Source organism: Piliocolobus tephrosceles, chromosome 9 (assembly GCF_002776525.5).
Source record: "Piliocolobus tephrosceles isolate RC106 chromosome 9, ASM277652v3, whole genome shotgun sequence".
NCBI lineage: Eukaryota > Metazoa > Chordata > Mammalia > Primates > Cercopithecidae > Piliocolobus > Piliocolobus tephrosceles.
In genome coordinates, this window is record NC_045442.1 from 40,323,391 (window position 1) to 40,346,892 (window position 23,502).

General features: G+C 42.7%; 1 protein-coding gene across 2 annotated transcripts in view; it reads left to right on the top strand.

The window, feature by feature from the left end:
• Positions 1-23,502, top strand: part of MYOF (myoferlin) — a 173,666-nt gene that overhangs the window by 118,212 nt on the left and 31,952 nt on the right. For both annotated transcript variants that reach the window (XM_023226269.1, XM_023226270.1), the window contains exons 28-39: positions 487-592; positions 2,046-2,191; positions 5,174-5,347; positions 6,294-6,402; positions 8,151-8,228; positions 10,194-10,375; positions 10,469-10,627; positions 10,745-10,843; positions 12,083-12,244; positions 14,274-14,439; positions 17,773-17,849; positions 21,484-21,495. In XM_023226269.1, the coding sequence (XP_023082037.1) occupies positions 487-592; positions 2,046-2,191; positions 5,174-5,347; positions 6,294-6,402; positions 8,151-8,228; positions 10,194-10,375; positions 10,469-10,627; positions 10,745-10,843; positions 12,083-12,244; positions 14,274-14,439; positions 17,773-17,849; positions 21,484-21,495 (1,470 nt within the window). The remainder of the gene's footprint in view (positions 1-486; positions 593-2,045; positions 2,192-5,173; positions 5,348-6,293; positions 6,403-8,150; positions 8,229-10,193; positions 10,376-10,468; positions 10,628-10,744; positions 10,844-12,082; positions 12,245-14,273; positions 14,440-17,772; positions 17,850-21,483; positions 21,496-23,502) is intronic.

Below are 23,502 nucleotides of genomic sequence, written 5' to 3' on the forward strand. Positions count from 1 at the left end.
TGAACCCGGGAGGCAGAGCTTGCAGTGAGCCGAGATCGCGCCACTGCACTCCAGCCTGGGCGACAGAGCGAGACTCCATCTCAAAACAAACAAATGAACAACCATGTGTCTTTAATGTTTTACCCATTCTCTGATGGGTTCTTTCCCATGTAACCCCTCATAAAGAGAGTTGCACCATTTCATAATATTAAGTTGAACCATAAGAAATTGCTGCGATTCAACCACTTTAACCTACAAAAACAGCAATTTCACGTGATTGAACCTAATACTATTCCCTAATAGTAAAAACAAAAGGTAGTTTAATTATTATTTAGCAATTGTGAATAAATAAAGATTAGAGATTTTTCTGAGTGAAATGGATCTCTAAGACGGTATCTAAGTAAAGGTGTGAATGCCATAGCTAAGTGAGGAACTATATCGGACCCTTTGCATCTTACTGACATTATGGCTTACCTCTCTTCTTTGTTTTTATTTTTGTTTTGTAAGAACGGCGACAAAGCAGCATCGCCCAGCGAGTTGACTTGTCCTCTAGGTTGGGAATGGGAAGATGATGCATGGTCTTATGACATAAATAGAGCGGTGGATGAGAAAGGTAAAATTATACATCTGTGACCTGATCAGGGCTCTGCAGCAGGGCCTTGGTTAATCAGGGTAAAGGTTCCTTGGGAGAGAGGGGCCTCACTTTGGTCTACAGCAGGAGTCCCCAGCTCCCCAGGCCACAAACCGGTACCAGTTCATAGCCTCTTAGGAACAGGGCCGCACAGCAGGAGGTGAGTGGCAGGCAAGGGAGCCTTACCATCTGAGCTCCGCCTCCTGTCAGATATGCGGCAGCATTAGATTCTCCTAAGAGTGCGAACTCTATTGTGAACTGCACGTGACAGGGGTCTAGGTTGCGTGCTCCTTGTGGGAATCTAGCCATCCTCCCCTACCCCACAACCCTGTCCATAGAAAAATGGTCTCCCAGGGAACTGGTCCTTGGTGCAAGAAAGGTTGGGGACCGCTGGTCTGTGGCATCTGGGTCATGTGGCACCATCTGTGACTAATCAAATGTAGAATCCAAGGGACAGGCAAGTGTATGGACAAGTGCTAAGTGGGCAGGGGTGAAAAACATCAGGTGATGGGGCCAACTGGCTGGGTTTTGAGATGCTTGGGGATCCAGGATGAGAATTTGGGAGGGAGCTGGAGTCAAGATTTTCTCTATTCTAACCACACCCCATAACCTCCCTGGGAACATCACATTCAGGGCCCCCCGACTCAGAAAAGAGAACTGTAAACTACCCTTAAAGTCGTCCTATGCAGCAATGATGCAGACTCTTGATACAGCTTCTGGTGTGTGTCTTTTTCTGAACCATAATTAAAGTTAAGTGAACAATAGCATTTGGAATTATCAAAAGAGAAAATCTGATTCATTTCTTTCTTTATGCATGGTGCATAGAACTGGCATTGACCCAGAAGATTTCAAATCGATTACAAGCTCTTCGCTGATCCCAATGCACACACCAGATCTTAGAATAATCGTTAGCATTTGACTAGGCAATAACTGTGGGCTAAGTATGGCCCTAAAGCTTTGCATATGTTATTTTGATAGTGTTAAAATACTGTAACCCTATCAAAAGTTGTGTTTTATCTTTACAGTGGGGAAATTCCAACTTGCTGGACACTTATTTAGTTAACAGCCAACATGTGGCGATGCTAGGATTTGAACCCAGGCTGTGCAACTGCACAGTCCACACGCATACCTGGTGTTTCTTCCTGCCTCTTGAACTGTGCTTTATTCTTAAGTGCACTCAATTACCGTGAATGACTGGCGGCCTAAAAGTGGGGGAGAACATGGTCACCAAGGAAGCATTTTGAGGAGCTGAATGGGAATGAGGCTGTATTCTGTTTGGCTGAATATCCCAGCAAAGTGAAAACAGCCACGCATTTGGTCACGATAGTACAGAACATTTGGGGGCAGGGAGAGTGACCGAATGTTTCCTGGAGGTTTATTTGGTGATCTGGCAAATGCATCTCTTTTGGGTAACTATTCACAAACTGTGTTCCAGGCTGGGAATATGGAATCACCATTCCTCCTGATCATAAGCCCAAATCCTGGGTTGCAGCAGAGAAAATGTACCACACTCATAGACGGCGAAGGCTGGTCCGAAAACGCAAGAAAGATTTAACACAGACTGCTTCCAGCACTGCAAGGGTAAGAGAAGCAAGGGAAGGGAGCTGGACTGGGGAGCTCTGCCCTCCTGACCACAAAGTCCCAGCTAACTAGCCATTTCTGCAGAAACTACTTGCAAATCCGGAGCCTAATACTGCACTCAAGGGTTCTCAAAGTGAGTCCACCCCAGCCAGCAATATCATCATCACCTGGGAATTTGTTAGAACTGTCCCACCCCGAACCTACTGATTTAGAAATCCTGGGGGTGGGCCCAGCCAGCTGTAGTTCAGTAAACCATCCAGGTGATTCCCAGGCAGGCTAAATGTTGAGAACTGCTACAAAGGTGTTAAAAGAAACAGAAACTATTTTGGCAGCGTAATATAGTAGCGGTAATAGCTCAGGACTTGGAACAAGATGTGTAAAGATTCAAACCCTGAATTCCCTTTCTTTCTCATCTGCAAAATGGGAATCATATCTATATCTTTTAATTAGGGTATTGTAAGCTTTAAATGGAATAGTAATAAATAGAACAATAACACTCATAATAATAAGTGGCATGTATAGAAGTGGCTTTCTCTAATGCTGGGTACTGAATATGCATCATCTATAGTCTGTAAGGTTTGGATTTTATGCCCATTTTACAGATAATGCTCACAGAGTTTAAATAGACTTGCTGTAGGCCAAGTGTTTAGTAAGTGACAAAGCTGGTGTTGGAACCCAGGCTAAGCTAAGTCCAAACAGGAACACTCTCTATTCCACAGAATGGGTAACTCTGGTAGGTACTATGACATTATTTTTATTAGATGGTGAGCTTCTGGAAGCAAAAATTGAGCCATAGTCATCTTTGTATCCTCCTTACTAATTCAGAAATGTGCTCCCAGTAAATAATCTAGTCAAATAAATGAGCTAATGAATGAATGAGTCTTTTTTTTAAAATTTAAGTTCCAAGATACATGTGTAGGACATGCAGGTTTGTTACACAGGTAAATGTGTGCCATGGTGGTTTGCTGCACCTATCAACCCATCACCTAGATATTAAACCCAGCATGCATTAACTATTTATCCTGATGCTCTCCCTCCCTCCGCTCCCCGGCCCCAGTGTGTGATGTTCCCCTCCCGGTGTCCATGTGTTCTCATTGTTCAGCTCCCATCTATAAGTGAGAACATGTGGTGTTTGGTTTTCTGTTCCTCTGTTAGTTTGCTGAGGATAATGGTTTCCAGCTCCATCCATGTCCCTGCAAAGGACATGATCTCGTTCCTTTTTATGTCTGCATAGCATTCCATGGTGTGTATGTACCACATTTTCTTTGTCCAGTCCATCATTGATGGACATTTGGGTTGATTCCATGTCTTTGCTATTGCGAAGAGTGCTGCAGTGAAAATACGTGTGCATGTATCTTCATAATAGAATGATTTCTATTCCTCTGGGTATATACCCAGTAATGGGATTGTGGGGTCAAATGGCATTTCCGGTTCTAGGTCTTTGAAGAATCGTCACACTGTCTTCCACAATGGTGGAACTAATTTACCCTCCCACCAACAGTGTAAAAGCATTCCTGTTTCTCCACAGCCTCACCAGCATCTGTTGTTTCTTGACCTTTTAATCTCTATTCTAATTAGTGTGAGATGGTATCTCATTGTTTTGATTTGCAGTTCTCTAGTGATCAGTGATGTTGAGCTTTTTTAAATATGTTGGCCACAGAAATGTCTTCTTTTGAGACGTATCTGTTCATGTCCTTTGCCCACTTTTTAATGAGGTTTGTTTTTTTTTTCCCCCTTGTAAATTTGCTTAAATTCCTTGTGGATTCTGGATATTAGACCTTTGTCAGATGGATAGATTGCAAACATTTTTTCCCATTCTGTAGGTTTTCTGTTCACTGTGATGATAGTTTCTTTTGCTGTGCAGAAACTCCTTAGTTTAATGGATATCTCTGTATTGTTTAATTATCCCAGGCTGATGGAGTGAGAAGTTTCTGAAGGTGCTTGAACCCTCTCCTTCCACATGAGGGCACCAAGTTGAAGTGGGAAGAACACTGAGCCACTAGTTAGAAGGCTCAGGATATGGCCCGGCTCTACTAACGAGTATTTCTGAGACTTTGATCATGTTTCCTAACTTGCCTTATTCTTGGCTATGTGAAAATTTTCACTGCTACTATTTATGTTACTAGAGGGTCAGGTACAAAATTATGCTTAACCTGCATTTCACATCTATTCAAAGTGGAAAAAAAAAGACCCAACAATAATTACCCACATGGAGCTCTCATTTCTCAGATCTGAAATATTATTCCATATTATTTTACATTTATTAAATCCAGCCATACTTTTAAGATATTTAAATCAAATTTCTGCCATGAAAATGTCAGCTGTGTGAAAGCAAAGACCCTATCTCTTCTTCACTGCGTCCTCAGCCCCTTACACGATCCCGGTCACATAGTAGGCACTCATATTTGTTGAATGAATAGAATATAACATAGAAAACCGATACCACTGGTAAATCAGTAGTTTTTAAGCTAAAAAGTACCACATGAATGTATTAGTTATTACAGAAATAACATATTTGATCTATCACTTAATTATTAGTTATGGCAGCTATTAGCTCAGGCAAGACATTTAAACCTGGGAGGGGGCATTTGATTTTTGTCCTACATATGTAAAATGGAGATACTAATGTTTTACAAACTATATCACAATAGCAACATTTGTATGAACTAATGAAGTGAGAAAACAGAAAGCACTTTGGGAAAGAATCCACTTGCTTCACCCACCCCCAAATCAGGTATGCCCACAACTGTGCTGTCATTGTCTGCTTATCTCTCCGCACTACCGCAGTCCATCAGCTCTGCAAGGCAGAGGTCCTGTCTGGGTGTTTTCTTTTCTGTATTTCTGGCTGTAGCTCAGTACCTGGCACAGAGTAGATTTTGAATACTGTGTATCTGTTGATTGATCAAATAACCTGTTTTATCAATAAAAGGAATATCATCATCATGATCATCATCATCATCAACATGTTTACTTCTGTTTTAGGCCATGGAGGAGTTGGAAGACCAAGAGGGCTGGGAATATGCTTCTTTAATTGGCTGGAAATTTCACTGGAAACAACGTAGTTCAGATACCTTCCGCCGCAGGCACTGGAGGAGAAAAATGGCTCCTTCAGAAACACATGGTGCAGCTGCCATCTTTAAACTTGAAGGTGCTCTTGTAAGTACCGGGTTGCCAGAGCGCAGATCATATTGGTATAGAGAAAATATATAAGTGTTGGATATAGCACTGCCAACTCCATAGAGGTCCCTGTAACCCTGGTACTATAAGATGGCAAATATTCACAGGTTGAGGGAAAGCCACACATCCTGGGTGCTCAATACCTCATGTAGAACAAATAGACCATTAACACAGGAGTGTTCTAAGAAATACTACTGTCGACACACCTGTTTGACCTAGCATTTTCCAAATGTGTCTGTTCCAGGATGCTTGTTTCAGGTAACATCTATTCACATCCCAGGCACAAGTTCCTTGAATCATATCCTGGAAACTGCAACTGTTCAACAAAATGTTCATACATATATTCATAAAGATACAGATGTGAAGGGGAGGAAGTCAGAAAGCTAGCTCACAAAATTAGAGAGCAATACGGAAGCACATATGGAAGCACAGTAAAGAAGTCAGCGGGGAAAAGCAGGCAGGTGGAAGGAAGGAATAGAGAATGGCAGAGGGTGATCTAAAACAATAGGGTGGTCAGGAGCCATTTCTCAATAGCCTATTTTTGTATTTCTGCACTCTGACCCCACAGTATTCTGCTGCTGCTGCTCTTTCTCTTCCTTATCCCATCCTTTTACTCCCTATTTATCCCCTACATTTTTCCTTTTTTTCCCTTTCTTTCAGCAGCAGGGTTTGGCAAACCTGGACTCGAGGTAGGAGGGCTGGCTCCCACTTCCTGCTCGGCTGCTTTCCAGCTAAGCGACTTCAGGGAAGTCACTTGCTATCCTGGGACTTATTCATCTTTTTAAAAAATGGGGTGTTTGCACGATAACATCTTTTAAAAGCTAGAATTCCATTTGTTTGTGATTCTTGCCTGTTGGTTGGTTGGTTTGCTTTTAGGCAGTGTTTATTGACTTATCTGCTAATTGACTCTGTTAATTGACTTTAGGGGGCAGACACTACAGAAGATGGGGATGAGAAGAGCCTGGAGAAACAGAAGCACAGCGCCACCACTGTGTTTGGAGCAAACACCCCCATTGTTTCCTGCAATTTTGACAGTGAGTTTTATTTTAATTTTAATTTTATTTATTTATTTATTTACTTATTTATTTATTTTTTGAGACTGAGTCTGGCCCTATCACCCAGGCTGGAGTGCAGTGGTGGGATATCAGCTCGCTGCAACCTCCCAGGTTCAAGCAATTCTTCTGCCTCAGCCTCCTGAGTAGCTGGGACTACAGGCACACGTCACCATGCCCAGCTCATTTTTTGTATTTTTGCATCTTCTCCATGTTAGCCAGGCTGGTCTTGACCTCCTGACCTCTCAAGACCCATCTTGGCCTCTCAAAGTGCTGGGATTATAGGCGTGAGCCACCACACCTGGCCAGCAGTGAATTTTAAACATGACTTGGTGAATTCCACTTCTGTAACTTTTATCTTAAGGAAACTCTTCAAGTCACCGAATATGATTTTTAAAATCTCTTCATGCAAATGTGACTTTCATTTTCATCCTTGATGAAATGGGTTTTTAAAAATGCAGTTGAAAACCATATCATATATAAGGTGAAGAGTGGTCAAATCACTGATTTTAACAGTCTATCTCATATGTGCTTATTCTGTCTAGTAAGCCCTCCAAAGTTGAAATTTTTAACTAGGAAAAAAGGCACAAAAAATTAAATAATGGTTGGTTTCAATAATAACCTTCAGGAGTTTTGGAATGAGACAGACCTGCTCTACAATAATGTTAGCAAATGCTTATATAGGTCTTAGAATGGGCTAGGAACTGTACATATTATAACTTTTTAATCCTCAGCAACCCTATAAGGTATTTGTTACTATTGTCCCCATTATACAGAAGAAGGAACCAAGGTACAGGAAGATTAAATTACTTGCCCAAAGTCTTATGGCTTATGAGCACTAGAGAGATTTGAACCAGGTAGAGCTCCCAGAATCCGTGCACGGAATCATAATGCTCCGCTATCTCACAAAGAGAGAGAGAGAAAAAGAAAGAGAAAGAGAGCGAATGTGTGTGTGATAGAAAGACAGAGACAGAGAGACAGAGAGAATATAATAAAAGGAGTATGAATATTTTGAAATGTCAAAGAATCTTTTAGATGATAATTGTTTCCCAGATCTGATGCTGAAGTAGTATAGAAAACCCTATTTCTATAACTGCTGGAGACCCAGTTTCACTGTAAAGGTCTGTGATAATAAGTAGTACCATAAATTTAGTTAGTTTATAACAGAGGTAATGTTTTCCTGATTGATACACTTTGCATTGAGCTTACTATAGTATTTCTTTAAAATAGGATTTTTGTTTTTAAGACCGAGTCTCACTCTGTTGCCCAGGCTAGAATGCAGTGGTGTGATCTCAGCTCACTGAAACCTCCGTCTCCAGGGTTCAAGTGATTCTCGTGCCTCAGCCTCCCGAGTAGCTAGGATTACAGACGTGCACCACCATGCCCAGCTAAGTTTTGTATTTTTAGTAGAGACAAGGTTTTGCCACATTGACCAGGCTGGTCTCCTAACTCCTGGCCTCAAACAGTCCTCCTGCCTCAGCCTCCCAAAATGCTGGGATTACAGGCATGAGCCACCACACCCAGCCTAAAAAATAAGTTTCATTTTACAGGAAATAGAACTACTTTGGGAGGCCACATCATCACTATTCTGTGTGCTCTTTGCTGTGGGGAACTATAATAGAGTCAAGTGACCCATTTATCAGAAACATGTATTTTTTCCAAATATTCCAGTAAAATAGCAGTTTACAGTGTTATGTTTCTTGTAAGTAATCTTCATCCTGTTTTTTTAGGAGTCTACATCTACCATCTGCGCTGCTATGTCTATCAAGCCAGAAACCTCCTGGCTTTAGACAAGGATAGCTTTTCAGGTAAAGGAAAAAAAAATCTCCATGCTACGCATGATTACATAGCATGCTGTTTTGCTTCTGTGTTTCAAGTGAATGCTTTTCGTCATTTCTAACAACAAAAACCCTTTACATGTTGAGATTATTTTTGCATGCTTGAAGCAAACTGCTCAGTGATTAGATAAATCATCACTGAATGCTTTAGACACCATTGCTGGGTGCTAGTGATACACAGAAGATACTTTTGATACTAATAGATATTAATTGATTAAGTAATAAGAAGCACTGAGAAAGTGATTTCTCATCTCTGTGTACATACATGGCTGTGTTTTCATCCCTGGACCCTCGGGTTGATTGGTAAGTTAAGATCCTTTAAGTTTTTTTGTAGGCTCTCTCAAGGTATCAAAAAGATGACAAGTTTGCCCATTTGCCTACAGCACCAGGCTTTGAGCAGTTTGGAGTACATTTTAACCTCCTCCTCTGCCTGCTCCCCACATTCTCAATAACATAAAACCATGAGGCTTTGTCATCTCTTGCACTGACACCCAGCTGCTTTTGTTGCTTTGGACTGGCTCTGAGAGGAAGGCTATTGGCAAGGGACGGGGGAGGAGGGGAGAACACGCCCGTCTGGGGATTTGAGTCCTTGCTGCTGAACCATGGATAGTTCAGGCTATCTGGGGAGCATTCTACTTCGGGACTCAAAGCCCAGCAGAGTTTCACCTCTTAACCCATTTCCCGTTTGCCCCGAGAAATGAGTGCTGGCGGCGAACTGTACTTTTTCTTCCAAACAGGAAGTGTGTTAGAGCGTTTGACTGACAATCTCATGTGCTCGCATCAATTTTGAAGCGTGTTCCAAGCACTAATATTTACCAATATTTGTGAATGGTTTCCTTTTCTTACAAATTTGACCAGATTCAAGGTTATCCCTGCGATGTACATCTCCAACAGGGTCTTTGAAGACATTTTCAAATATTTTCCACCAGGGGGCACTCTATTACTGAAAATTAAAAAAAGAAAAAAAAAAAAAAAAAAAACTTTCCAAAATTCTTGACTAAAGCTTCCTAAAACTCTAAGCACATTCCTTGCAGTTTTGGAGATAGAAGAATTATCATCAGGGCAAAAGCAAAGTGTTCATATGATGGCTCCCCTGCTAGAAACCAAGCACTTTTGGCCTATACAAGAGTTTCAGGCTAGATACTGTGTTATTTTTCAGATAGGTCAGCCCCCAGGCAACTGCAAAAAGGTTTGATGAAATTATTTAACATAGAGGAGAACATGGATTATTTCTCCATACATAATATTGCTTTCTCTCCATTCTTAAGTGTAGTGAGACAAAGTTTTCTGCTGTCACAGATTGTAAACTCTATGAGCATCTGAGCTTTTCTTGTTACTGTTGTACTCTTGAGACCTGGAACTCAATAAATATTTGCTGAATGAATGGATTACCATCAACATTAGAAACAACTATAATAAAAACTAGCATTTATCAAATACTTCCTATAGGACAGGCTCTGTCCCAAGTAGCTAACCTTCCTTATATCATTTCGTCCTCACAACACTGTGAAGCAGACATTACTTTCATTGCATGGAGGAAGGGATCAACGTTTAGGAAGATTATTTTTTCCCTCAAAGTTATGCAGCAGGGGTGAAGGGTGGGTGTTGACCCCAGGTGTATCTGACTGCAGAGCCTCACTCAACCATGAGTGCAGTACTCTTGCAGAGAAAAACTGTGGGCCCCATTAACCTTGGTGGGAACATACTCCAAAGACAGACCTCTCAGTACACATCAGGGTCTCGCTTCAGGTGCCTCTGCTGCAGTGCCAGAACCTTCCATGGGGAACTCCCTGCTCCCTAGAAACCCTGTCTCCAGGCAGGTGGTGAGAGCCCACTGTCATTATATCCAGAGGAAAAGAATATGGTTGCAGTAAGTGGTTCTGGGGAGTTAGATTTTAACCATGACCCCATTGTTATTCTCTTTTTCTGTTTTAGATCCATATGCTCATGTCTGTTTCCTCCATCGGAGCAAAACCACTGAGATCATCCATTCAACCCTGAATCCCACATGGGACCAAACAATTATATTTGATGAAGTTGAAATCTATGGGGAACCCCAAACAGTTCTGCAGAATCCACCCAAAGTTATCATGGAACTTTTTGACAATGACCAAGTGGTAGGTCATTTGGAATTTCTAAGATGACTTGGGGATGATGGAGATTTGAAGGGATGAATGTTGGGGAATTTAAGGATCACTTTGTTTCTCTAGGGCAAAGATGAATTTTTAGGACGAAGCATTTTCTCTCCTCTGGTGAAACTGAACTCAGAAATGGACATCACACCCAAACTTCTGTGGCACCCAGTAATGAATGGAGACAAAGCCTGCGGGGAAGTTCTCGTAACTGCAGAGCTGATTCTGAGGGGCAAGGTACATCGCTGTGTTCTTCCTCATGTATTCTGTCAACTGCTTAAAATGCGTGTTAATTCTAGGCACTGTTTGCTCGAACTAAAGCAAGCCATTGACATACCCATGTTTGTTTCACAGGATGGCTCCAACCTTCCCATTCTTCCCCCTCAAAGGGCGCCAAATCTATACATGGTCCCCCAGGGGATCAGGCCTGTGGTCCAGCTCACTGCCATTGAGGTATGCTGCTCCCCATGTGTTACTCATCAAATCAAACGGATGTGACTGCAGAGCAGGAATCTTTTGTATAGAAAATAGAATCCTGCTGCGTATTTTCTTGCTATCTCCAACTTCCTTTACAACTTGTCCAAAAACTGGAGATATTCATGGGAGTAGAAGGCTTGCTGAGGCAACAAGGAGAGGTCAATTCTAACATTCCTGAGGGCATCTAAACTCCGCATTTACTGGGAGCCAGCAGGTTTCTGAGTTTTTCAGGTCAACTGGAGAACTGGGAGGGGGAAGATGGACCAGAAGGGAATGACAGTGTATATGCCAAGAGATGGGGGCATGGCAGGGAGGCAGAGATGGAAGTTGAATGGGAGCAGTGAGCAATGTTAGCAATGTTAACATGTCAGATACAAGCTGATGACCTCAACCAGGTGGCTTGATAGACAGTGTCTGGCCCACTCTCAAGACTTTCCCCTGTCCAGTCAAGCAGCTGTTAACACCCCAACATTTCCCTTTTCTGGCTGTCTTGCTAAGAGTTCTCAAAGGCTGAAGCTATCACTTCAAAATGCTTGCGTGTCAGACACCGTGTTAAGAAGTTTACAGGTGGGCTGGATGCAGTGGCTCCTGCCTGTAATTCCAGCACTTTGGGAGGCCAAGGCAGGCAGCCTTGAAGTCAGGAGTTCGAGGCCAGCCTGGCCAACATGGTGAAACCCTGCCTCTACTAAAAATACAAAAATTAGCTAGGCATGGTGGCACACACCTGTAATCCCAGCTACTTGGGAGGCTGAGACACGAAAATCGCTTGAACTCAGGGTAGGGTAGAGGTTGCAGTGAGCCTAGTTCGTACTATTGCACTCCAGCCTGGGTGACAGAGTGAGACTCTGTCTCAAAAAAGAAAAAACAAAGAAGTTTATAGGTGATCATCAGAATAACCCCATGACAGATAATACAATCAGTCTTGTTTGTAGATGAGACATAGAGAGGTGAGTTACCTTGTCAGCGCTGACACAGCTACTAGATGGCACAGTCAGGATTGGATTCCTATACTCTTAACTGCATTGCTTTTTTAGGGGCTCAGGCAGGAGAAAGAAAGGGGCAAAACCACTTTCTTTGCATGACCTACAAGCTTACAAGGATAATGTTCAAATTAATCGTAAAGACTTTGCCAGTAATTAAGACAGAATTTTTACTTTTGAGTGTTGTTTTTAAAGTGCTGGGTTACCTTCTCCTCTCTTTAAATTGTTTTCTTAGATTCTAGCTTGGGGCTTAAGAAATATGAAAAACTTCCAGATGGCTTCTGTCACATCCCCCAGTCTTGTTGTGGAGTGTGGAGGAGAAAGGGTGGAATCAGTGGTGATCAAAAACCTTAAGAAGACACCCAACTTTCTAAGTTCTGTTCTCTTCATGAAAGTGGTACAGTATCGATTCTCTGTCATCACCCATGTGCGTTGAAATATGAAAGTATGCCTCACACACACATGCAAACACACAGAGTTTATTTCCAAAATCGGACAAATACAAAAACCCTGCCTTATATTCAGCTTGTCAATGACTTTTTTCCCCTTAAATTCTCGCACTGTGGCAGTGCTTTCTTAAAGCTTCAAAGCAACTCCAAGTGGCACAGAAATATCTGTGAGCAATATTTATTTATTTCTCTGGTAAACTTTCCATCTATTCAGCTATCTATTACAGGCTGTTGGTCAACCCTGTGAAGGCAGAATATTAACCCCCAGTCATGCATGGACCAGATATACCACCCTCTCCCCCTCCACCACAGCTGTGTATGGACCAGAACCCTCCGGATAAGGACTGGCTGTCTGAGGAAGGGGCGGCTGTGGGGGAAGGTGTATGGGGTGATGGGGCCATGACCCTGGCAGCCCGTAACTGTGCCCCACCTCCAGGTGCCCCTGGGATGGCACCTTTTTTGGTCCATTGAGGCTATCCTCTGGTTGTTAAAGATGTGAGAGCATTAGATCCAGTTCACAGCATCACAGACCCCATAATACCTGGGGCAAGAAGAGGTCACCCAGTCTTTCCATTTTTAAAGAAGTTAATTTCTTAACTTTTACAAAAAAAAAAATTCTTTTTTACTCTATTATATAAATAGGTGAAATAAAGACAGTTCCTTACCTTGAAGTGTTGGAAGACCTAGAACCATCCCATTCCTTTCCCCACCCGAGTCGTTTTCCTGACCTTGATGTCTTCAATACAGTGCTCTTGAACTCTAGGGTCACGTGCTTTAACCTCTTATTTTACAGAGGAGGAAACTGAGGCCTAAAGAGGGGAAATGATTTATCCAGTGTCATAGTGTTAGGCCATGCCTTCTATATCGCAGTGACTGTGTCCTAACTACAGTGACAGCTGCAGCGCAGGGCTTGGTGCATTGTTACTCAGTACACCTCGTCTTTAATCCTGCGGGGTGAACATTTTCACCTCTCTTATGCCCACTTTGGGGAAAACCAAGAGGTAATGAATTTACACAAGGGGACATCGCTAGCAAGTGAGTGGCCAGAGTTTGCACATAGGTCCCTCCAACCCCAAAGCCCATGCTCTCCTCCCTATCATGTGACAGTGAGTTGCCAGGATGCTTCCAGCCAGGGTCCCAAAGTGGTTGCCCCTGGGCCACTCCCCTATCCTTGTCTACTCCCCACACCTCCCCCACCTTCCAAGTTCTAGTCTAGAATCTAGCCTTGGTCAGCAGAGAAGAGAAAAACCCCTCAGGTGACCCCAGCTTCTACTCCTGTGTGAAGCCAGAGATAGAAGTTCACCTGAACCACATACCAAATGGGCCTCCAGGTCAGCTCATGATTCCCCAATCAGGCATTGTCACCAAAGCCACCAAATTCCATGAGAGGGAGCTGGGGGAGTCGAGGAAAAAGTAGCAAACCATTTCTGCTCGGAATTGCCAGGGCGAAAAGAGTCTCAGCCACAGTTATTTCCCTTAGAAGTTCAGTTTTGTCTTGACCATTTCTAAAGTCTGCTCAGAACTTGGCTAGTAGATGACCAAAGCCCTGGGCTTGTTAGCCTTGCACATGTCCCCTCCCAGGAAGCAGAGCACAGGGAAGAGTACAGGGCAGTGACTGAGAGTAACGAGCACGGGTCAGTGATTCCACACTTACAGGACGCAGCTTGGGCCAGGTACTATTCTAAGTACTCTTCACATAGAATTCAACAATTTTACTATTACTCATGAAATAATGGGGGCATGGAAGGGTTAGCCAGGTGGTTCATGGTGGCAGTGCCAGGATTTGACCCAGGCAGTCTGGCTGACAGCTCACGCTCTTAAGCACTGAGCTCCTTGCCTAGCACATGAGTAACTATTGTGAGTCCTCTGGGCTATGTGGCAGAGAGAATCTGGACTGGTCCGTCAGGGGAATTTTTCTCAAAGCTGCCCTTGTCTGGTTTTGTAAAGAGAAATGAAACCTACCTTTATGACCCCCAGTTCTTGCCCAAGGAGGAATTGTACATGCCCCCGCTGGTGATCAAAGTCATCGACCACAGGCAGTTTGGGCGGAAGCCTGTCGTTGGCCAGTGCACCATCGAGCGCCTGGACCGCTTTCGCTGCGACCCATATGCAGGGAAAGAGGACATCGTCCCACAGCTCAAAGGTAACGTGCAAGTCTGTGCGGAAGTCTGGGGGCTTTTCATGCATAACTCTGATGTACTCTTTACAAACGTTCTCAAGGTAAGTCCTGGATTCATTGGCTACGTTTTACAGATGAGCAAACTGTGTGAGTTGCGGTGTGTTATGTCACTTTTCTGAGGTTCTATCATTCGTAAGTGGTAGAACTGGGCTGGAATCTCAGCCTCGTTTTAGGGGTGGGTGGTGTGCTCCAGGGATTCCTCTCTGAAGCGTCCTGCTCCTGGGTGAATGTAAGACTTCTTCTGAGGAAGTGTTAAGTGCTCATGAATGTTCCCTATTTACTTTTCAACAAGCAGCTAGCAAAGCAGGGAGAGCTGTTCCCATATCAGTTATGGGGATGAAGTCATTTCCTCCACCTTTCACTGAATGGTTAGGAAGCACTCATTGACTGCCACGTGCACTTCTAGATATCTGGGGACAGTGGGGACCAAGACAGCCGTGTTCCCCTCTCACAAAGCAAGAGTCCAGCGGGGAACGCAAACGAGGAAGTGTGCAGTTGCAGTCCAGTGTGATAAATACCTTGATGGGGAAAACAGGAAGCTCCCTGACCCCATGAACATTGAGAGAGGAGGAGATTTTATTTCAGATTGCTTTCCATCTGTTGGCCTACCTCATTATCACATATCATTAATATGTAAATGACAGAGCAGGGCATAATACTTACTTTAGATTTCCATAATAAATAATAGCTAGTGATACAGCATTTTGCAATTACCCATTCAATAGTTACTTGCTTTTAGCTTACCATGTGCTAGGGACTGTGTTAGGGGCTGGGGGCTATATTGCATCAGTGCAAGAGATATCAGGGCCCCTGGCCTCATAAATTAGACACCGTGGGAGGGCTGGAACAGCCTCATTCAGCTGATCCTTGGTGGCTTCAATACTGAAGCAGATGTCTTCTATTTAAGCAGCTGTGTCACTAACTGGTTCTATTAAAACTTTCATAAGGGTTGGTATTGATTTTACAGAGCCTCTGACACTCATCTGCTGTGTAGGTGTGAGCATCCTGGATCCCTGATTCAGAGAAGAGGGAGAAAATCCACAGTCACATTTAAGCAAAACTCTACATGTGCTTATCAAGAAATGTCCCATGTAAAACATTTTATGCTGAATTGATGGTGCCTAAAATAGCAGCATTTTTTATAACAAGAAGGATTGTTGTAATTGCAGAAATTGTTTCATTTTAAGGTTACTAAATGGAGAGAAACCACTTTCCTGGCTTTTTTTTTTTTCTTACTGTTTTCATGAGAGAAGGTTTTCTGGTCCAAATACATGAAATCATCCGGAGGGTACAAATGCTACACACTTTCTCTGGCCCCAGAATCACTTACGTGGATCTGTTTGTGTCTATTGCTCAGGGGTGGGCTAGGTCCAGGGCAGACATAGCCTGGCTAGTGATTCTACATAATCAATGTAGAGTGTGGTCAAGGTTTCAGAGAGCCCCAGAAAAGGAACAGCTGGTCCTTTCATAAAACCAATGAGAGGTTAATGGCCTCATGTTGAGAGTGCACAGAATACCATTCTCCTGTCCCTTGGGCTTTATTTTCATGAGGAGGGTGAAGTGGAGAACTGATCCTCTAGGAAAGAACTTGGGTTCAGTGTGTTCCTGTGTCCCTGCCCTCTGGTTGTATTGTTCTGTACTGTTGCAGTTGTCAGGATCTGCAGGGGAGACTATCTTGGAAGTGTAGAGACTGCTTACAGGTCTAGGGATGCCACATAGATCTAAAACTACCTCACACAGTAACTGATAGATCACAGATGCTCAGGAAATGTCAGTCTCCCCTCCTCCCCAGTATCCCCCTGATGGTTACTCCGGGCTCTGGTGTGGTGGTTAAAACACAAGCTTTGGAGTCAGCCAGACCTGGGTTACTTACTCCCCAACTTGCCACTAATTGTTTCACCTGAAGCAAGTGACTTGCTTGCTCTTAGCTTCAGTTTGTTTTAAAATTTTTTAAATGGGGAAAATGGCACATATTCTACAGGATTATTGAGGTATGAAATGAGATCATGTAAGTAAAGTGTTTAGCTCAGTGCCCAGCACATGGTAAGTACCAAAAAAGGTTTCTTGCCTCTCCTCCTTTATGTTCTGTATGTCACTTGCCAGAGTGGGTTAAACAGAAAGTTCTATTGGCTTGGCAGAGTTTGTTCTGTCTGGGTTCTGGCCTCCTGTTAAATGTCTTCCTGTTCGATGCTTCTTCAATAAATGGAGATGTACCTCTCATCCTATCCCCACCCCAGGGTGAGGCTTTGGTACCCCCGCTTTAGCTGAATCAGATGTAGTAAGCCCAGGGACGACTACTGAGTCCATGCTCTAACCCCCAAATCCTGAGTCACAGATAGTTTGGGAATTGTATATAAAGTCAGGGCACATGTCTTCTCCCTCTATATACGCTGTTGAGAATAAGGGCTGAATAAGCCAGTGCAGCCTCAGACCTGAAATATAAAACAATCCACCCTGCTTTTCTTTTCCTTTCCTTTCTCTTCTTCTTTTTTTTTAATTAAGTTCTGGGATACATGTGCAGAACGTGCAGGTTTGTTACATAGGTATACACGTGCCACAGTGGTTTGCTGCACCCATTAACCTGTCATCCACATTAGATATTTTTCCTAATGCTATCCTTCCCCTAGCCTCTCACCCCTCCTTTCCCTTCTTTTTCTTATTTTTCTCTTATTTATTTTCTGTGTTTTAGGAACAAATTTCAAGAAAAGAAGACTCCTTCAGATGTAGGCTGTCTGTGTGTTCTCACTTATAAGTAGGAGCTAAGCTATGGGAACACAAAGGCATACACAGTGGTATAATGGACATTGGAGACTCCGAAGGGGGAGGGGGATAAAAAGCTGCATATTGGGCACAATGTACACTACTCAGGTGACAGGTGCACTACAATCTCAGAATTCTCCACTATATAATTCATCTGTGTAACCAAAAGCCTCTTGTACCCCAAAAGCTATTGAAATAAAAAATAGCTCCCCACCCCTACTCCTGCATCCTCTAAAGACATATATTGACACAATTCTTTTCTGAGCACTTTCTGTATAGGCACTGGACTAATTATCTAAAACAAAACAGTATGGACATGTCCCCTAGAAAATGTCTAAAACCATATTATATTTGGGGAAATGTGATGGATTGTTGGGTTATTTTCTACATTCAGGAGTTGTCCTCCCCGTTCCGTAAGTCTCATCCAAGAATAAACTCTACTATCCACCCTATGGCTGTTAAACTTGAACTTGGAGTAGAATGTTTGCCACTATATTTCTCTAAGTATCTTAAATTTAAAAAGTATTTGTCTTGCAGCCTCCCTTCTGTCTGCCCCACCATGCCGGGACATCGTTATCGAAATGGAAGACACCAAACCATTACTGGCTTCTAAGGTAGGCTTCAGAGCTCATCATTGGATGCTGTCAGTTTTATCTTCCAGATGTCTAAGCATTTGGTGAATTCAGTCAAACAACAATTTGTTGCAATTATAATCATCAGCCAATCCATTTATTGAAGACTGGGTATAGACAAGAGTCTAAATCTTAACGCTCATCAACAGTTATGACACTGTGTAGACTAGTAGTCTTCAACCCTCACTAATAAGTCACCCAGAATACTTAAAATAAAACCCATGCCCAGGCCCCACCTCCCAAGAGGGAGAGGGACCTAGACATCAGTATGTTTTAAAATCTCCTTGAATGATTTTAATGTGTGGGCACGTCTGAGAACCACAGGTGTAGACAGTCTGAGAAAGATCATTTGCTAGAAAGCGAAGTGTCAGAAGCAAATTTATAGCATTGCAACATTCAGATCAGAGATAACATGCAACACGCCAGATTCTTCCCCCTACATAAAGCAGAAGTGTTTCAAAATTTCTAATGACCATATTTATCAGTATATGGGACACCCAGGTTTTTATATTCACTGTCGTTTTGAAGTGAAGAAATTGGTTGAAATATTCACTCAAGGCCCTATTTTAAAATCAACTATTCCAGCCACTTCTACATGAAGGAATGGAGGAAAAATTCTCAGCCCAGAAAAAAAGAAAACACCAAATATCTCCCTGTTTCTCTTGGCATCTATGATGAACATTCACAGCGTGTTTTAATGTGCAAACTAGCCCAAAAATGCACATGATTGCACTTTAATATGTTATGTCCATAAACAGTGCCTTTAAAAATATCTACTTCCTTCCCACTGCATTAAACTCACTAACAACTGGACCGTATAAAATGTAGTCTCCACAGCCAGCACTGTGCAGGAGTGTGTTTGATTCTACTTCTGGGAATCCTACGTAGTCACAAACGACAATATCAAATTTCCAATCCCATAGGCCAAAACTACTGTGATCACTTTGTAAACCACCCCAAATATCCCTAATAATATGCCTAGTAGCCCTGGCAGAAGTTAATATACTTAAGATCTTTTCTGTAGATTTTTACAACTACTCTAGAAAAAGACAGTTTAAGATCTTGCTGTATAATCTGCCTCCAGGTTTGCCATCTCTCATCGTCAGTCAATTCTTATTACATGCCTTCAGTGTACTCAGTAGCCCTAAGTACAACTGAGGAACAGGAGAAGAATAAAGTCAAAATCTATGCCAGTATTTTCATTCACTTCTTAACCACAGTTAGGAAATGTGACTATGTTACTGTAGCAACACTTTATGAAAGTTCAGTTTACATCATAGAATGAAACATTGCAACATAGCAGGATTGGGGATGGTAGTATCAGTCATTCCCACTGTATTGTAAATTGCTTTAATCCACCTACTCTCCTAATATCTAGTTGAGGTATGCTGTGTTGATAAGAAAGGCTGGTTGAAATCTCTGAAAATCTGAGTCCACTTGTTCATCAAAGTAGACATGGCATATCTGTACAAAGTCAAATAAACAAAGCTGCACTTTGAAAGAGCCAATAACAAGCTTGCAGATGTCCTGTATTACATGTATATGTAATGTACATGTAATGCACATGTATTACCACTTAATCCAGGCCTTGTGTCTGGGTAAATGGAGGGAATGCCTTAAAAATAACTATGCTGTTGCTGGGAGCTGGAGGCTGTGTCTTTGAGTGACAGTGTCACACTCCGGAAACTCATGGCATTACTCTGTGATGTCCATGGGAATTCTTAACAAATGGACTGAGCGCTATCACAAGAAAAGTGAGAAATAAGTCTTTGGGGAAAATTGGTCAAGTGCTAGCCAAATAACATGGACATGAGTACATGGCCATCTCAACAATTACCTTCCAATTCCAGTGCTTAAGCAGTATGTCAACAGCACTCAGCAAAATGGCTTCTCCAGCGACAGTGCATGTATGTATGATAAACAAATGCATGAGGCTGCCTGGGGCTGTGGGACCTTGGCCTAAAGACTTGAATTATTCTTACAACTCTTTCTATTAGTAGATTTTGGAGTGAAAAGTGATCTTTAAACAAACGTGATTGTTTTAAGCCTTTTAAAAGAAGAATCTTCTGTGCCATTTAATTATTTGATTCCCGTTGCAAGTTTATTATTAGATATAATAAAGCAAGTCACATCAGTTGCTTCTATTACCTTTCCACATGAACTAATGATCATGTAGGCATGAATAAATTATCCCATACTAATGCTAAAGTTTAAAATCAGCAACTTGTCTTAAATAATGCCTTTTAGGCTGGACATGGTGGCTCATGCCTGTAATTCCAGCACTTTGGGAGGCTGGATCACCTGAGGTCAGGAGTTTGTGACCAGCCTGGCCAATATGGTGAAACCCTGTCTCTACTAAAAATACAAAATATTAGCCGGGCGTGGTGGTGGGCGCCTGTAATCCCAGCTACTTGGGAAGTTGGGGCAGGAGAATCACTTGAACCTGGGAGGCGGAGGTTGCAGGGAGCCAAGATCATGCCATTGCACTCTAGCCTGGGCAAAAAAAAGGTCTTTTAAATCATGAACTGTTATTTTCCTTGAAATGGTTTGAATTGTGAACAAACGCATTCTAAAAATCTGATTTCGGGAACCATTGAGAATGTAAGAGTACTTTGGAAATAAAATCACTCTCTCCAAAATCTCAATTCAGCTGTGATGATCTAACCGCTAAATCTTGCTTTGGTATGAATCTAATAGAAAGAATTGCCTATCTGTCCGTCTGCCTCTCTTGGCAATTCCATTGTGCTGAACAAAAATCAATCCAGAAAATACCAAGGGGCACCTATGGAAGCAGCCCCATGGCCTCTCACATGGCAGCCGGAGGAAGACCCTTTAGGATCAACATAAAGTTAGGATCTCAGAAAAGGGTCTAGGCAGCATGTCTTCAAACTGCCACTGAGGACCAGCTTGGCTAATGCCCCAAAAGATACCAGGACCACATTCAGGCCCCGCTTCCCAGTTCATTCTCTCATCTCCTGGATGGGCCCTAGATCGGGGTGGGTTCTTTATGAAAAAAATCACATGGAAGGATTTGGCCAACGGGAAACTTCACATCCTCATATTAGAGCAGCTTTGATGGATGAGTATTTATTTGGTGCTGTAACATAGGCATGGCGGAGGGGGTACCCACGTGATAACATTGCATGTACCTACATGAAACATATCTTGCGACAGGACAGTTTTTTGTGGGGAGGAGAATTACACCAAGTTTGGAGATATATTTTAGGAACTAAATGGAATGTAAGGTCTGGACAGGGGGATGAGCAGCTCCATACCCTGCTCCTGTGTGAGCTGTGAAATGTCTAACTCCATCGAAAACATGAGACGGCGGGGCAGAGAAGGGGCTACTTCCAAACCTTTCATTGTAATACTGTGTGTAACCTTTTGCATATTTTCAGAAAAGAAACCAGTAAGGTGGGTTCTGCTGTGGGCTCATCTTGACTTAAAAAAATTTAAATAATTTAAATAACCTATCAAAATGTTGATAATATAAGGCATGCATGAATAATAATTTTTCCTTCTTTCTTTCTCTTTAAACCTCATGTTCCTGGGGTCTCCATATCTGTAACCTGTTATATGGTTCGCCCTCTTCCTGACCCGACATGGGCACGAGCAGCTGACAGAAAAGGTAACTATGGTATACATTTTGCCACATTTAAGATTCATGGACTGGGTGTGGTGGCTCACGCCTGTAATCCCAGAACTTTGGGAGGCCAAGGCGGGCAGATCACCTGAGGTCAGGAGTTCGAGACCAGCCTGACCAGCAGAAAGAAACCCCATCTCTACTAAAAATACAAAATTAGCCTGGCTGGGGGACCTTGGCCTAAAGACTTGAATTAGTGCATGCCTGTAATCCCACCATTACAGGCATGGTGGTGCATGCCTGTAATCCCAGCTACTCAGGAGGCTGAGGCAGCAGCATCGCTTGAACCTGGGAGGCAGAGGTTGCAGTGAGCTGAGATCACACCATTGCACTCCAGCCTGGGCTTAAAACTCCACCTCAAAAAAAAAAAAAAAAAAAGATTCATGTATTTTCTGCCGAGAATTTTTATGGGAATAATTTTTTTCTAAATCGAGGGGGGCCAGGCACAGTGGCTCACTCCTATAATCCCAGCACTTTGGGAGGCTGAAGCAGGCAGATCACTTGAGGCCAGGAGTTTGAGATCAGCCTGGCCAACACATGAAACCCTGTCTCTACTGAAAATACAAACATTCACCAGGCATGGTGGTGGGTGCTTGTAATCCCAGCTTTTCGGGAGGCTGAGGCACAAGAATCGCTTGAACCTGGGAGGTGGAGGTTGCGATGCAATGAGCTGAGATTGCACCACTGTACTCCAGCCTGGGCAACAGAGTGAGACGGTGTGTCAAAATTTAAAAAAAGAGCTAAATCCATGGGTAGATTGCTGACCCATAAAGGGGAAGTAATTCTGTGTAAGTATGTGTAACACACACGCATTCACACACACACACACATAAATAAGAAGCATATAATGTAATATATAATATAACACAAATAAGAAGTAGCTTTTCAAGGCTGGGCGCGGTGGCTCACGCCCATAATCCCAGCACTTTGGGAGGCCGAGGTGGGCAGATTACGAGGTCAGGAGTTCGAGATCAGCTGGCCAATACGGTGAAACCCCCTCTCTACTGAAAATACAAAAAGTAGCTGGGTATGGTGGCACACGCCTGTAGTCCCAGCTACTCAGGAAGCTGAGGCAGGAGAATCGCTTGAACCCAGAAGGCAGAGGTTGCAGTGAGCTAGATCATGCCACTGCACTCCAGCCTGGGCAACAGAGCGAGACTCCGTCTCAAAAAAATAAAAATGAAAAGAAGTAGCCTTTCTTGTCCCTTCTTCCTTTCCCCCAAGAGGCGCTATTGCAGGTGACATTCTATGTTTTTTTGTTTGTTTTTGTTTTGGCGTTACTATTTCCAAGGTAGGTTAAAATAAGCAATGGCTGGGTCTGATAAGAATCTATTCTTGTTATAAATCTGAGTGGGAGGCCTTCTATATAGTTTGACAATATTCCACAAGTGACTCTGACATGCTGTCCCTTCTGTCCAACCAAGAACCACCCATCGAAACTGGAGATTCCCAACACCGTCTCCACATTGAACTCTCCTGGGGAACTTCTGAAAGCTTATTGGATGCCCTGGTCTCACCCCCGACTGATTGCACCAGAATCTCCTAGGATAGGTCGGGAGCCCTGGTCTAACTGAACCATCATGCCTCCCTTCCTTTCATTTCAAGTTTTATAATTTTCAAAGCTCTTTCTCCTAAAGATCCCCTATGATTTCCAGAACAACTTTTGGAGGTACATGGAGGCAGGTGGATGAAGGCAGCATGTGAATGCTTTGTCCATTGTATTATTATTCCATTCAGTGGATGAAGAAATTGATGCTCAGAGATGTTAAACAACTTGTCCAAGCCGGTACAGCTTGTAACTTAAGGGTATGGCTTGTAACATAAAGGAAGGAACTTATTAAAACCAGTTTTTCCAATTTTTAGCTAGTGAGGATTGTATTACAAGCCATTACTGGCTAAAAGGACTAAGAAAATGAGATAGTAGAAAACATATATTGGAGGTTTTCTTTAAATTTATATGTATATGTAAATATCAAGTTAACAGAATAAAAA